The 13,347-nt window shown below is 43.8% G+C and overlaps 2 protein-coding genes across 2 annotated transcripts in view; both read left to right on the top strand.

The window, feature by feature from the left end:
- Nucleotides 1-13,347, top strand: part of LOC138164885 (mesoderm induction early response protein 1) — a 485,607-nt gene that overhangs the window by 163,117 nt on the left and 309,143 nt on the right. The gene's annotated exons all lie outside the window — the stretch shown is intronic.
- The window catches only part of LOC138164881 (SH3-containing GRB2-like protein 3-interacting protein 1), a 221,492-nt gene that overhangs the window by 73,961 nt on the left and 134,184 nt on the right, over nucleotides 1-13,347 (top strand). Inside the window, exon 2 of the mRNA XM_069092816.1 lies at nucleotides 12,169-12,232. Coding sequence (XP_068948917.1) covers nucleotides 12,169-12,232 — 64 coding nt within the window. The remainder of the gene's footprint in view (nucleotides 1-12,168; nucleotides 12,233-13,347) is intronic.

Genomic DNA, 13,347 nt, shown 5'->3' with positions numbered 1-13,347 from the left:
TAGATAGATAGATAGATAGATAGATAGATAGATAGATAGATAGATAGATAGATAGATAGATGATAGATGGATGGATAGACAGACAGATAGATGCACATATACATGTATACACAGACATATAGACATATACAAAGATATTCATATACATACATATATGCATACATGTATAGACATACACAAAGATATACATGTCTAGACACATACATACACAGATATTCATATACCCTACACACATACACATACTCATACATGTACTTAGATATCTATAATCATACTCACATATAGACATACACATTCATATGCATCTATGTAAGACTGTACTATACTTCATTGTCCCCTGTCTCTCTGAGGGTGGAGGACCTCTTCCTTCAGAGGAAGTCCAGAGGATCAGCCTAGCTAAGTACAGAGAGTTCATAATCTGGAGACAAGATAATGAATGTTTTAGCTCCATTGATTCTTGAAAATTATCTAAAGTTGTAGAGAATTTACCCTGAGGTGCAACAGTAAAGGGGGTTCCAGTGTGTATCTTTTGGGAACACTTTAGAGAGTCTGTCAGATTCCAGACAGTTCTGTGTTTAAGTGGGTGGGCCCTATCTGGGGGTTCTTAAGGTCGTTCTCCCACATCATAGGGACAGACCAACAGTTGTACCCAAGCAGCAGTCACATAGAGGAGAAACTGGCCAGATGGGTATTTTCCCCTGGATAAACCAAAAGCCATTCTGCAATATCTTTTCTTATTGGCCCAGAGAAATGGATTTCAGTGCAAGAGAGCATGAAACACAGTTATCTAGCTTTTTGGGACCTTGGAGATAAGAGAAGAGAGATGGAGAAAAAGCAAACTACAATTCATTCAACCATGTTGGTTTATTTCATAGAAGAAAAATCAAAGAAACATTCAAGGTGAAAAAATGCATTGAAAACAGCTGGCACATTAAAGAAAGAGTTCTTCAGACTATTAACAATACTGCCTTTGTGATTCTCAAAGTCATTATCTCCATGGAGTAACTGCTGTGTAAATCCTGACTTTTACATTCAAAACTGCTCCTTTGATAAATCTGGTAGCTGCATTTTCTAAGACTCTCTAAGAATTAGACCCCTGAGCTGGGGGGAACTTGGCCCTTTTCCTTCTTGCAAAATAATATTTCTTGCTTGTTTCCTTCTTCAGTGAACCAGTGATCGCATTTATCTCATTCCTCCTTCACTGCAGACCACAACCCAGTTATTCCTTCCTTCCTGTTCTGTGAAAGTCTAACCCGTTTTCTATTATGGCTCTAGGAGCATTAGAGCACCCAGTGTTCTAGACTTCCTATAAGAGAGCATGTGCATTGTTGTGGAGGCAGTGAGGGGGCACAGTGCATAGCACACTGAGTCTGAAGTCAGGAAGACCTGAGTTCAAATTTGACCTCACACACTTACTAGCTCTGTGACCCTGGGCAAGTCACTTAACCCTCTTTCCCTCAGTTTCCCCACCTGTAAATACACACACACACAAATATATGCGCTCAGTTCCTGTTGACTATAAATCTGCACATACACTATATATGTATGCACATGCACACATGTGGACATGTGTTTGCTGTGTGTGCATATACACATACAATATGTTCCATAATGTGTGTGCACACACATAACATGTATGTATATGCATTGCTGATCCACTCGCTCCCTGCTGACTCTAAATCTATATATTCTCTCTCCCCTCCTCCACATATACACACATGTGTGTGCATACATGCACGCACATGTGTATTGTTATATCACATGCACGCATACACACATGTGCATACGTATTGATCTATTGCACACACTTGCATATATTGCATGGCCCCCAGGTTGTGCATCTGGCATCCCTCACTCCCAGGGATGTTGTGAGGATTAAATGATATCATGCATGTGAAGTGTTTTGCATACTTCCACGTGCTGTATAGATCCCAGCTAGTATTCTTTTCCCAGTCATACCCATTGATGCCCCTGAAGCCACTGGGAATGCCTGGCAACATCGCTGCCTCCCCACTCGCCACTCCATCGCACCTTCGGGTCACCTGGATCTTGGATTGTTCAGGGATTCTGAAGCTCCAACACTCAAGGCCATATCACATGTCCAGGTTAACACTGTGTTAAAAGGATGGTGTGTTCCCCAGAGAGCAGCTGGGGATCATTAAGATCACCATGTGGTTTCCCAAAGGCAATCCACACTATTCTCTTCCTCCCATTCATTTCTGACTCCACTCATTTTCCTGCTCTAGTGTCTGTCACAGATATAGCAGCAGCGACAACAACACACAGCAAACCACTCACCGAATCTGAGAGCTGGAGGGGCCCTCAGAGAGCGTACGGCCAACCATGACCAAAGGCATCCCCATCAGCACCTGGTGCCAAGGGGTCATCCACCCTCTACTCGAAGGCCCCCAAGGAGCAGGAGTCCCTGGCTCTCCAGGCTGCCCGTCCTAATAATAGCATTGTCCCAGATCTAATAATGGACATTTACATAGCATTTTCACATTTGTAAAGCACCTAATGTACGTGGTTTCATGAATCTGCACAAAATCCAGCATCTGAAGTGAAGCATCTGAAAGCATTTCTCCTTCATGAAGTCCTGCATGGGCCACCTACGATGACAATTCCATTAGAAGGTGGTCACTGGGCTGAGCCTTGGAGGAAACCAGGGATTTCAAGAAAGAGAGAGGAGGAAGTGCAGGCTCAGGCAAAGGAGACAGTCCCACTTGGAGACCTGCAGATGACGAACAAACACTGCCATCCCCCAACCCCGGCCCAAATTCTGCACCTTGAAGTGTGGAGTCCCACCTTTCCTTAAGAGTTAGATGTCACTTTAGGAGAGTGGAAGTTTCTTGAAGGCAGAGACTGGGTCACAGCACCTAGTACTGTGCTGGAAGCACATAGTAGGTGCTTAATAAATTCATTTCAGGTCTAAATTGATAATCCCATGATCCTGGCTGTGTCAGCCTTTTCAGATCACTAGAACCTCAAGCCTTGATTTCCTCATCTGTAAAGTGGAGATATTGATGCTACATTAACCACAGAATTGTTTTAGGGAAGAGAGGAGCCTTCAAGTTCTATATGAACATGATTGATTTTCCAACTCTACAGACCACGATCATTAGGAAGGCCCCTCATCTACATTCTGTATGGATTCCATTACCCTTGCAGACTTCCAGTCAACTCCCTCTCGTCCCAGGACTCTCGCCCTTCCACCAGCTGCAACAATGGTGTAGCCTGCATTGCAGAACTGTCCCAGGTGCGTAGAAGTGTCCAACTGTCCCTAAAATGGGTAGATTCTAATCCTTTTCATCTGAGGGCACCTGAGCTCCTCTTTTCTACTTTTAAATCCTTCACAACCTCACTCCAACTGACCTTTACAGCTTCTCTGTCCATGACTCCCTTTCCCACACGATATTCCATCTCTCCTCTCTGCACCTTTGCACTAGCTGGGCCCTGTGCCAGGAATGCCATCCCAACTCACCTCCAGAATTCTTAGTTTCCTTCAGAACCCTGCTCTGGTGACACCTTCTCCTTGAAGTCTTTCCTGTTCTACCTCATTGCCAGGGCTGGCTCCCTTCCCACCCCAATAATTGCCTTTTATTTATTTCGTATATTCTTATTTATACACATATTGTTGTCCTGATAGAATGTAAGCTCCTTGAGAGCAAGGGCTGTCTTTTGTCACTTTTTATGTCCCTAGCGCGAAGCACCATGATGGGTGTACTTAGTTAATGCTGATTATTTGATTGGCTGAGAAGTGACTCCCAACATCTTTTGGGATAATTTGAGCCAGAGCTGGGTGCTGGAGAATGACTAGTGATTTGGGAGGCCAGGGCAGACTGCCAGATCAGTGGCATGGAGAAGTCAGTTAAGACTCAGAAGCCCCTCAGAGACCACCAAGTCCAGGCCTTCAATTTGTCAGAAGAGTACATTGAGGCCCAGAGGAGAGGGGGATGTGATTTACCCAAAGTCCCATGGTCAGTGATAGCAGAAGCCAGGTTCTGTGACCCAGGTCATCGCATCCTGAGTCTGGAGCTGGGAGACATAAGAGGCTGTCATGTTCAGCCCCTTCATCTTACTGAGAGCACAGTGAGGCCCATTGAGATGAGGAGACTCCTTCAGGTCATAAGAGAGAGAGGCATCCTTTGACTCCAGAAGCAGGTTCTTCCCACCAGACCACACAGCCCTCCCAGGAAATGATGGAAGAAGAGGATTCCTTGGAGCTCCTGCCTCCTGAGCTGGAGAGGAGGTGAGGGAGTACAAGGTTACGAAATCCCAGACAAGCAGTGAACAAGAGACAAGCAGGCGTTCTCTAAATGTCACAGTGAATGACTCTGACTGCCAACTGTCATTGTAATTCCCGCCTTTCCCCAGGAGGGCTGTTTTTCAGAGAAGATTGATCTTGTATAAAAGATGGCATTTGGGAGGCCAAAGCTCCTTCAGGGGAGTGACTCTCAGCTGCCCTGTGATGGTTGGAAGATGATTCTGTTTGAGTAGTGGCCTCAGAGCCAGAAAACAGAGGACTCAGCTCCCCCAAGATACTTGACTGACTCGTGGGGCTCGGATAAAGGCGGAAGCAATTTGCACTCGACTGACCCCTATCATTATGTTTCTCACTGTTCCCTCTAGGGATTGTAAACACAAATGCTGAAATATTGATGCCTATCTGAACACTCAAGTAGCACTTGGGTTAATATAAAATCCTAGGTGTATATTAATCAATCATCTAAATAACCTAGTCTTTATTAAAGGTTTTCTATGTGCCAGGCACTGTGCTAATCACCGGCAACACATACAGACCAACTGAGGCACCCAGCATATACACCAGCCTCCCTTGAGGTTTCTTCAGGCATCCCTGTTTTGGAATTCCAGATTGATTCTTATTAGTGAAGAAACCAAAGTTGCAGTTGGTCCCTGTGGTTATTCATGGCAATAACAGAACACAATTCTCCTCAAGGAGCTTGCGCTACTGCTTTGACATGTGAGAACAAGAATGACTGTGGGCTGGACTTCAGGAGGCAGAACAGCATTGCCCTTGGTCCCATATGGCAACCCCCTCTCATGATTGGCATAGGCTTTGGAGGAGCTCTTCCTAATAACAAAAGGTCCTTGGAGTTTCATAGCAGGCTTCAAACTGATTCATGAGTGATAGACTTTCTCCAACTGATCCAAGTTCACCCAGGTTCAAGTTACAATAAAAGCACCGATCACACCAGACCCCAGAGTGTATCCCTTGGTCATCAGAAGGCTCTGAGCACTCCCAGGGGCAGAAGTCACTTGATTTGACTCTTGTAACATCTCCTATCATTATTATTTTTGTAACTGACAGCATGCTTTTGTGACCATTTTAAAGGCTGAGAATTTCATTTTTTTGTAATTATGCTAACTTTTCTTACCCAAGTAGTGACACAAAATGATCCATCTAGAACCTCGATGAGTTACATCTCTGTAGCATTCCTTGATATTTCATTGGGTCTGTAATCTCATGAATGGGGTCAGTCCCTCCAGTGATGCAGATCACAACCAATCCATGCCTACCCATCCTTAGGTCACTCTTTTCTATGTCCTCCATTAGGGATCCACCCAACATGCTGGGGACCTTCCTTGAATTCTCATGGTCTAGTGAAAAAAATTCTCAATTGGGAGTCCCCTCCAGAGGACTTTGGTTTGAATCCCATTCTGTTTTTACTGTCTGTTTGATCTCGGGCAAGCCATTTTACATCTCCAGACCTGAGTTTCCTCACCTGTAAAACTGGGAGTTGATGACGTCTAAGGAACTCTCCAGCTGCAACTCATAATCCATTTCCTGACTGAGATGTGTGTTAGCACTGGGTAAGTCGTTTAACACCTGTGAGCCTCAGTTATCTCATCTATAAAATGAGGGGGTTGGGTCTTGATGGCCTCTAGGGTCCCCTGAAGTTGTAACTCTATGGTTTTGTAATTCTACAAAAAGAAAATGTACTGAGTCATAGAGTAATGAGATCAGTCATTTGTAGGATGTGGAATTTCTATGGCATGGATATTCTTTCCAATGTTATCTCTCCTTGGTGCCTTATTCTCTAATCGTTTCTTGTCTGTATTTTCTGATAAATCCACCAGCAAAGTATCCAGCCACCTGACTGAAGGCCTTGAGTTTATTTGGGGCCATTCCCTGCAGTAGATATTCATGAAGTATTCAGTGCCCCCTCCCGCCCTCCAGGGGTTCAGGTGCTGTGCCTTGTCTCTGAGATACAAAGACCAAAATGAAAGGAGTCCTGCCCTCACCACACTTACATTGAGCAGAGACCATGAACGGTTTTTGGTTTGCTTGGTTGTTTTTCACTCATGTCTAACTCTTCATGACTCTGTTTGGGATTTTCTTGGCAGAGACACCATGACAGTTTTCCATTTTCTTCTCCAGCTCATTTTATGGATGAAGAAACTGAGGCAAACAGGGTTAGGTGACTTGCCCAGGGTCACCCAGCTAAGTGTCTGAGATTGGATTTGAACTCATGAAGATGAGTCTTCCTGACTCCAAGCCCAGCACTCTATGCCCTATGGCATCACCTAGCTGCCATCTCCTGTCTCTCCTTCAGGATGCTTTGCTGCCCCAGCTAGGCTGGTTGGCTAGTTCTTTCAGAGGCAATGGACACTTTTAGCTGTCTCTCATTCTTGCCAGAGGACAGTTTCACTTCCATATCTGGTCATACATGTTCTCATTAACATCACTTATGTTCCTCCTTGCACACAAGTAATCTTTGACAATAATAATGGCTAACATTAAATAGTACTTAAATATTTTATCAGCTCGGTACTATTACCATTCCCATTTTCCAAAGCAAAAACCAGGGCAGACAGAAATTAGGTGGCTTGCTTGGGGTCTGAGGCCAGATTTGAACTCAGGTCTTCCAGACTCCAGGTCCAGCATTCTACCTGTTGCATCACTTCACTAGTTAATGACCACAGCTGCCATTCTTTCCTTGCCCACTCAGCTCCTCCATCCTTCTCATTCTGCATATCCCAGGACTTATAAACATATTGCATCACCAAAAGAAGATCCACGTTCAATGGAGAACCTCTGCTGTTGTCAGCAGCTACACAGTTTCTCACTTATCTCCACGTGCCTTAATCTGAATCCAGTCCTTTATCCTTCTGCAGTACCTGTCCAAGTCAGACATACCAATGAACCACTTCCCCAGCTAGGCATCCAACAACCTGTCAGAATCTGGGCAATGGGAATTTTTACCCATTTCCTTTTCCTGTTGAGGATGGGTGGACCAATCTTTACCATTAAGGCAGATTTTTCTAAAGAGGCTCAAAAAGCCCCAGCTGTATTCTGTTGACTGTAGTCTTCTGATGACTCATTAGAACATGGGAGCTTATCATTCTACCTAGGTATTGCCATAAGTGCAGGCTTGGCTCTTCAACAGTACGATGGAAACCAAGCAGTCAGGGTTAGTAAGCATGATGAGCTGAAAGTTAGCCCGTCCTTATGTAGGCGTGATGAGTGGGAAGCCATGAGAATAACAGACTCAAAAGCTTAGAGAGCAGGAAAGTACCCGAGAGATCATTTGGGCGTGTCCTCATTTTACACACTAGGTGTATGTGTATGTGGGGGGTGTGCACGCATGTGTGAACATGCATGTGTGTACACAGTGTTCATGCATGTGTGTGAATGTTTGTATATTGTTGTAGGACCAGGCTAGCTCTGTCACCAGGAGAGTGGTGACTACCTGTTTTAAATGAAATAAAACACAGATGGCTTCCAATTCTGTATGACTTTTACCCATCTCTGTTTTAATCAAGTATTTTAGAGACTTACTATGTATCAGATACTGTGTGAAATGCTATGGATAGAAATACAAAGAATAAACAGTGGCTGTTGGTGAAAAGGTGTAAACAAGTCATTAGATTGTCAATCAATACAAATTAAATGCTGATCTCTATGGATCTCACCGTTGGTCTCTCCATGCCACCCAATGAATTGATGCTCTACAGGAGACAATTGAACCATGTCTTCTATCATTATAGATAGCTTTGAGTATTTTGAGGGCTGGAACATGGCAGAAATAGGAGGCTTGTTCTCCGAGGTCTCTACAACAAGGAACAATGGGAAGAAGCTGCAGATAGCTAGTTGCTATGAAAGTTCCAACATGGAATGAGCTGCTTAGATAGGTGGTGGGCTCTCCCTCCAGGGAGATCTGCAGACAGAGGCTGGACAATCACTCATCAAATGTATGATATAGTAGGGATTTCTTTAGCATATGGATTGGCCATTGAGGCTTATTCCAACTCTCAGTGTCTGTGATTCTATGGGATTCTTAATAGAAACCAAATTGGAAGATTTAAAAATATGACTGTGAAATGAAAGGAGAGCTCACAGAAAAATCTGCTTGGAAGAGAAGGAAAAGAATTGGTTTTATTGAGTGTCCAAGGGAAGTAATAACCATCCCTTAGCAGGACAAGTGGCCATCTCTGCAGATAAAGCTTGCAGTAAGCACAAAGATGCAGAGACCACTTGGAAAGTAATAGAATTTCTCCACCAGCCCCCATCAGAGGAGATGGAGATGTAACTCATTCTGGAGAGATGTTGGAAAGAACCTCCAAATTAAATCATCAAGGACTTTTATGAGAGGTGACCTAAGGTAATGGATAGAGGGCTGGCCTAAGGGCCCAAGTCTTGCCTGTGATACAGACTATATGACCCTGGGTGGATCACTTAACCCCTCAGCCTTCCAGGAATCTCTCTAAGACTAAAATTACCCATCTACATGAGAGAAGGGAGCTTTCATACCAGAAATTCCCCACATCAATAAATACTCACTCCAGACTGCCCCACAGATCCTTCCACTCCCACCCCCAAACCCCACCAATATAATTTATTCAGGAGTGACTTGAATGTGAAAGTGGCCACAGAAGAGGTCAATGAAACTCTACTTTGTGGCTTCAGTTTCCCCATCTGCCACATGAAGTGATTGGGCTACAAGATTTGTGAGATGTTTCTGGACCAAGGAAAAAAAGAAGCCAGTCATCTCTTTTTTTTCTTTTTTATAAAGTAGCAATTTCCCTAGAATATTAACTCATTGCACTGGGGCCAACTCTTTCTAACTCCATAGGTACAGCCTTAAAAAAAATCTACATAGCTATCCAGGCCCACCAAGTAAATCTTGGTTTTGTTGTCTGTTCTGTCACTGGTTTACAAGACAGTGCCCAGCTACGAAACTGTCACTGACCTGAAGCCCTCTATGCCCCCTGGAGCAAAGCTACAATTAGTAATATATGGATAAAGGACTGTTCTCTCTGGCAGCCTAGAGGCAGGACCCCAGCTGCCAGGTGGGCAGTGACCAAAACCCAGAGGAAAGATGCCCTTGATTTCAAAGACACCCTATCAATTCAAAGCCACCTTGTGTAGGTTAGAATAACCCAAAGGAGCCCAGAGCAGTTGTGATTTGCCCATGACCACACAGCTAGTCAAGGTTAGAAGGTAACAGTGGGAAAGTGGTTGCTTGGCTACGTCATGGAAAGACCACTGGATTCCAGGTCAAAACACCTTGGTTCCAGACTCCTCATTTAAATGCACATTCCTCCCCTGAGCTTTGGCTTCCCTGTCTATAAAATGAAGAGGTTGAGCTCAATGATTTTTTGAAGGTCCTTTCTAATGAGCATCCAAGCCTGGTGAGGCTTTCTGGGGCCATGATACTGAGCTTACCAGGTGAAGTGCATTGTCAGAAGTCCTACTTTGCTTTGGTTTAGTGAATAATTAGTAAGAAATTTGAATAAAGTGTATTATCCAGATACATCTGTCTGTCCATATCTTATAATTCTATTCTGCTATAAGTTTCAAGAAACTAGGGACTGCTCCTTCTCTAAACTGAATCAGCCCTTGCAGTGCCTTTGTGGAGCTGGGAAGCCCAGTGGAACAGGCTGAAGGAGCCTTTATGCCCACCTCAATCTGCCCCTTCCCAGACAGCCCCTACTCCTTGTCATTTCTGCCTGACATCATCTACTTTTTCTCCTGGCTGTAATCTAGCCTTCAATTCTCCCTCCATGGGAAGGAAACCCAGGGTGGTCCCTCTGCTCTTACCCTGAGGCCTGCCTTCCAAGAAGTTATGAATCTATGACCCTCCATCCTCTTGCCAGCTCCTGGCCCACTCCTTTTGCAGAGTAGACATGGCTCCTCACAGAGCTTTGATGAGCAGGGAGGAACCAACTGTAATCCTTTCAGTAAAATGAATGGCCACTGAGCTTTATATGTGCCTTTTGACTGTGCCTAAGGAATCCCTAGCCTTGCACTCTTCCCTGATGCTGGCCTCTCCTCTTTGTTGTTCCAGATTAGAATTTGATCATTTTGAAAGCTAGAACTATTTCATTTTTCTATCTGTGTCTCTAAAGCATTTGAAAATTTGCTGTCCATTCATCCATCAGTTCATTCATTCATCCATTCATTCAGCGTTGAACTCACTAGGCTAGGAGATCTGCCACGGAATCCATCCCCAGGGGGACATTTGAAGCTTACAGGGTATCCCAGGGCTTGTATTCCCCTGGAATAGCCTTTGGGGATCTAGGGTCACCCTCAGGTCCGGAGATATCAAAGAAATACTTTAGTGGAGAACAATTTTATGTGAGGAAAACTAGAGGCAATCTGAGATCCTAGATTTGGAGCTGGAAAGCACCTCTGCGCCATTCCCTTCAAAGTTCCTATTTCATAAATGAGAAAACTGGGGACTAGGGACAAATAATCACTTATCTGACATCACATTGCTAACAAATGCCAAAGACTGAACTTGAACCCAAGACCTAAGGCTCCAAATTCTGCACCCTTGCCAACATACTGGGTATGTGTACCTAGGTATTTTTTCATGAAGATCAGATCAGAAGCATACCAACCCAATACACCAAGGAGGAGCTATTTGTTTTAACAGAAACTGTTTTTTAAAATTAAGCTAGTTTGAATATTTCACTACTAGAAGTTGTTTGTGATAGTAATCTCAAAGAATGTGTTTGAACAAATGGTGACATTTCCTTCCATTACCAATGAGGTGGGGCTCAGTATGGAATCTGCAAGCTGTGGTTACTCTTTCCAAACTATTTCTTGGTTCCTGTGTCTCCTCCCCTGTGTCCAGCCCTTGCTTTTGAGAGTTTTTTTTTTACCACCTTCTTTCTACCTGAGAAACTGGGGAATCCTAGTTAATACAATATGGAGGGCAAAGGGGACCATGAACAAAGAGAGCAAAACTGAAGATGATTATGATGTTGTCACCTCCAGGGACTCCTTCCCCCTCTGTGGCCTCTGGGATCTAATATTAGCTCTTCTCATGGCAAATAAAGCCCTTCTCAGTCTACCTTTCCAGCCTTATGACTTACTGCCACCTTTCTTTACAATTGCAATTGATGTGCTTTTTTAATGTCTCCTTGTCCAAGGCTCTCTGCCTTTGCATTAGCCCATTGAACCTCACGTTGAAGAATCCTTCCTCCTCCTGCTCTCTCTCCCCCTGTGAATCCCTAGCTTGCTCCAAGACACAGTTCAGACACCAACTTCTACATGAAGCCAAAGATATCTTTATTTCCCCTACTATTAATGGTGCCCAGATATTGAGAGGATACCCTTCTTCATATCACCCCAAAACCCAGGCAGACCCATGGGGTAAGTCAGGTCTTGGTTTTCCCACCTACAATTCTTTAAATGACTTATAGAGCACTTCAGGATTCTCTCCTTGGAAAACATCTGCATCAAACAGCTATTAAGTACCTACTGTGCCCAAGTACCATGCTAGGCACTGGGCAAACACAGATGAAAATGACGAAGCTTTTGCCCATAAGGAATTTACATTCTATTGGGGAAAAGATGCCTGTGTCTGTTATATATGTTCACAGTATATACATATGTATGTGTGTGTCCATATACATTCATGTAAAAGCATATGCACACATACCTACATGCCTTATCCGCAATAGAATGGAGATTCCTTATGGGCAGGGCTGTTTAATTTTCATCTGTGATGCCCATGCCTAGGACGGTACCTGGCACATGGGCCGATACTTCACAGATGTTTGTTAATTAAGCTATCTTAATTCAACCACTCCTGTTCCTAAAGTGTCGAAGGTTAGGGAGCATTAAGGTTATCACACCTGGCAAAAGGGATGTGATAAGTGGATTATTAATACATTTTTTCTCTTATTTTTATACAGGATTGAAAAAACGTACAAGGAAGGCCTTTGGAATACGGAAGAAAGAAAAGGACACTGATTCCACGTATGTACCTCAAATGGGGGCATTGGAAATGTTGGACTTCCCATAGATTGCCATCTCGATAGATGATTGGATGTCATGACTTCTTTGAAAAGATGATCCCAAGCCAGATTTCCTAGGACTAACATCTTGTTCAGAGTGGCCTCTGTGTGGATTGGTCTATCATAGTTACTAATAAGTGATGGCAACTTCCCAGTTCTTGTACCAAATTGACAAATGGTTGGATTATTTATGATCCCTTGATGCTCAGGAGAAGCAGGTTTTGGCCTCAGCTTTGGGAAGTTGTCCTGGATTCAAATCTCACCTTTGATGTCTCTGGAACCCTAGGCAAGAGCCTTCCTCTTTTGGTGCAGGTCATCTCTCTAACAACATAAGTAGCAGAACAGAAAATGATGTACACTGGTTGAGCGAGATTCCTCCCTGGGAGTTCCCTAAGTAGGAGAAATCATAAGCAACAAATCAAAGGGAAAAAATTCTCACTGCTACTGTGTCCTCTTGCTGTATCTCTCTTCCTCAAAATGTGTTAATAAACCATCCCTGCATCCCTAGGAGGGAAGACAGGCAGCCAGAATTATTACTCCATACATTCTTTTCAGCCTCCTGCTAGCTCATTTTGTAAGTGATCAGGCAACTGTGGAACCTAATTCCCTGAAAGGCTTCCATAATGAGATTAGCAACCTTGTGTCTAGCTAGCTAATCCACAACCCCAGGGAAAGCCAGGGGAATGGACAAGATGACCTCTGGTGCTGTCCCCTCCAATCCTGCCTATTCCCGACTATCTCCCACACTTGCCATTGTTAAGAGAAACAACTAATAACAATAACAATAACTCAGAATTAGGAAAAAGATAGAAATCACAAATGAGGTATCCAAGTTCTACCCAATAGGCATGTGTCCATTAATGTAGAAAACCAATGTGTAAGTGCTTTGAGAAACTTGCCTGGGAGCTAGTCATGGAAACCCTCAGGGATCACATTCTGCAAGGAACTCTCAATGAGTCTATGAATTAATGACTTACACTAATTACATGGCTTCTTAGAATAAAACCAGAGCTAGGGCTAGGTTAGTGAGGCTTTGTCCCAGGGTGCAAGCATCTGAGGGACAAGCTTCCTCTCTGC

The sequence above is a fragment of the Petaurus breviceps genome, unplaced genomic scaffold (genome assembly GCF_028583685.1).
Source record: "Petaurus breviceps papuanus isolate PSGF00001 unplaced genomic scaffold, PetGlider_PUasm1.0 207, whole genome shotgun sequence".
Taxonomy (NCBI): domain Eukaryota; kingdom Metazoa; phylum Chordata; class Mammalia; order Diprotodontia; family Petauridae; genus Petaurus; species Petaurus breviceps.
The sequence above is the reverse complement of the archived record's forward strand: the minus strand, read 5'-3'. Positions and strand labels throughout refer to the sequence as shown.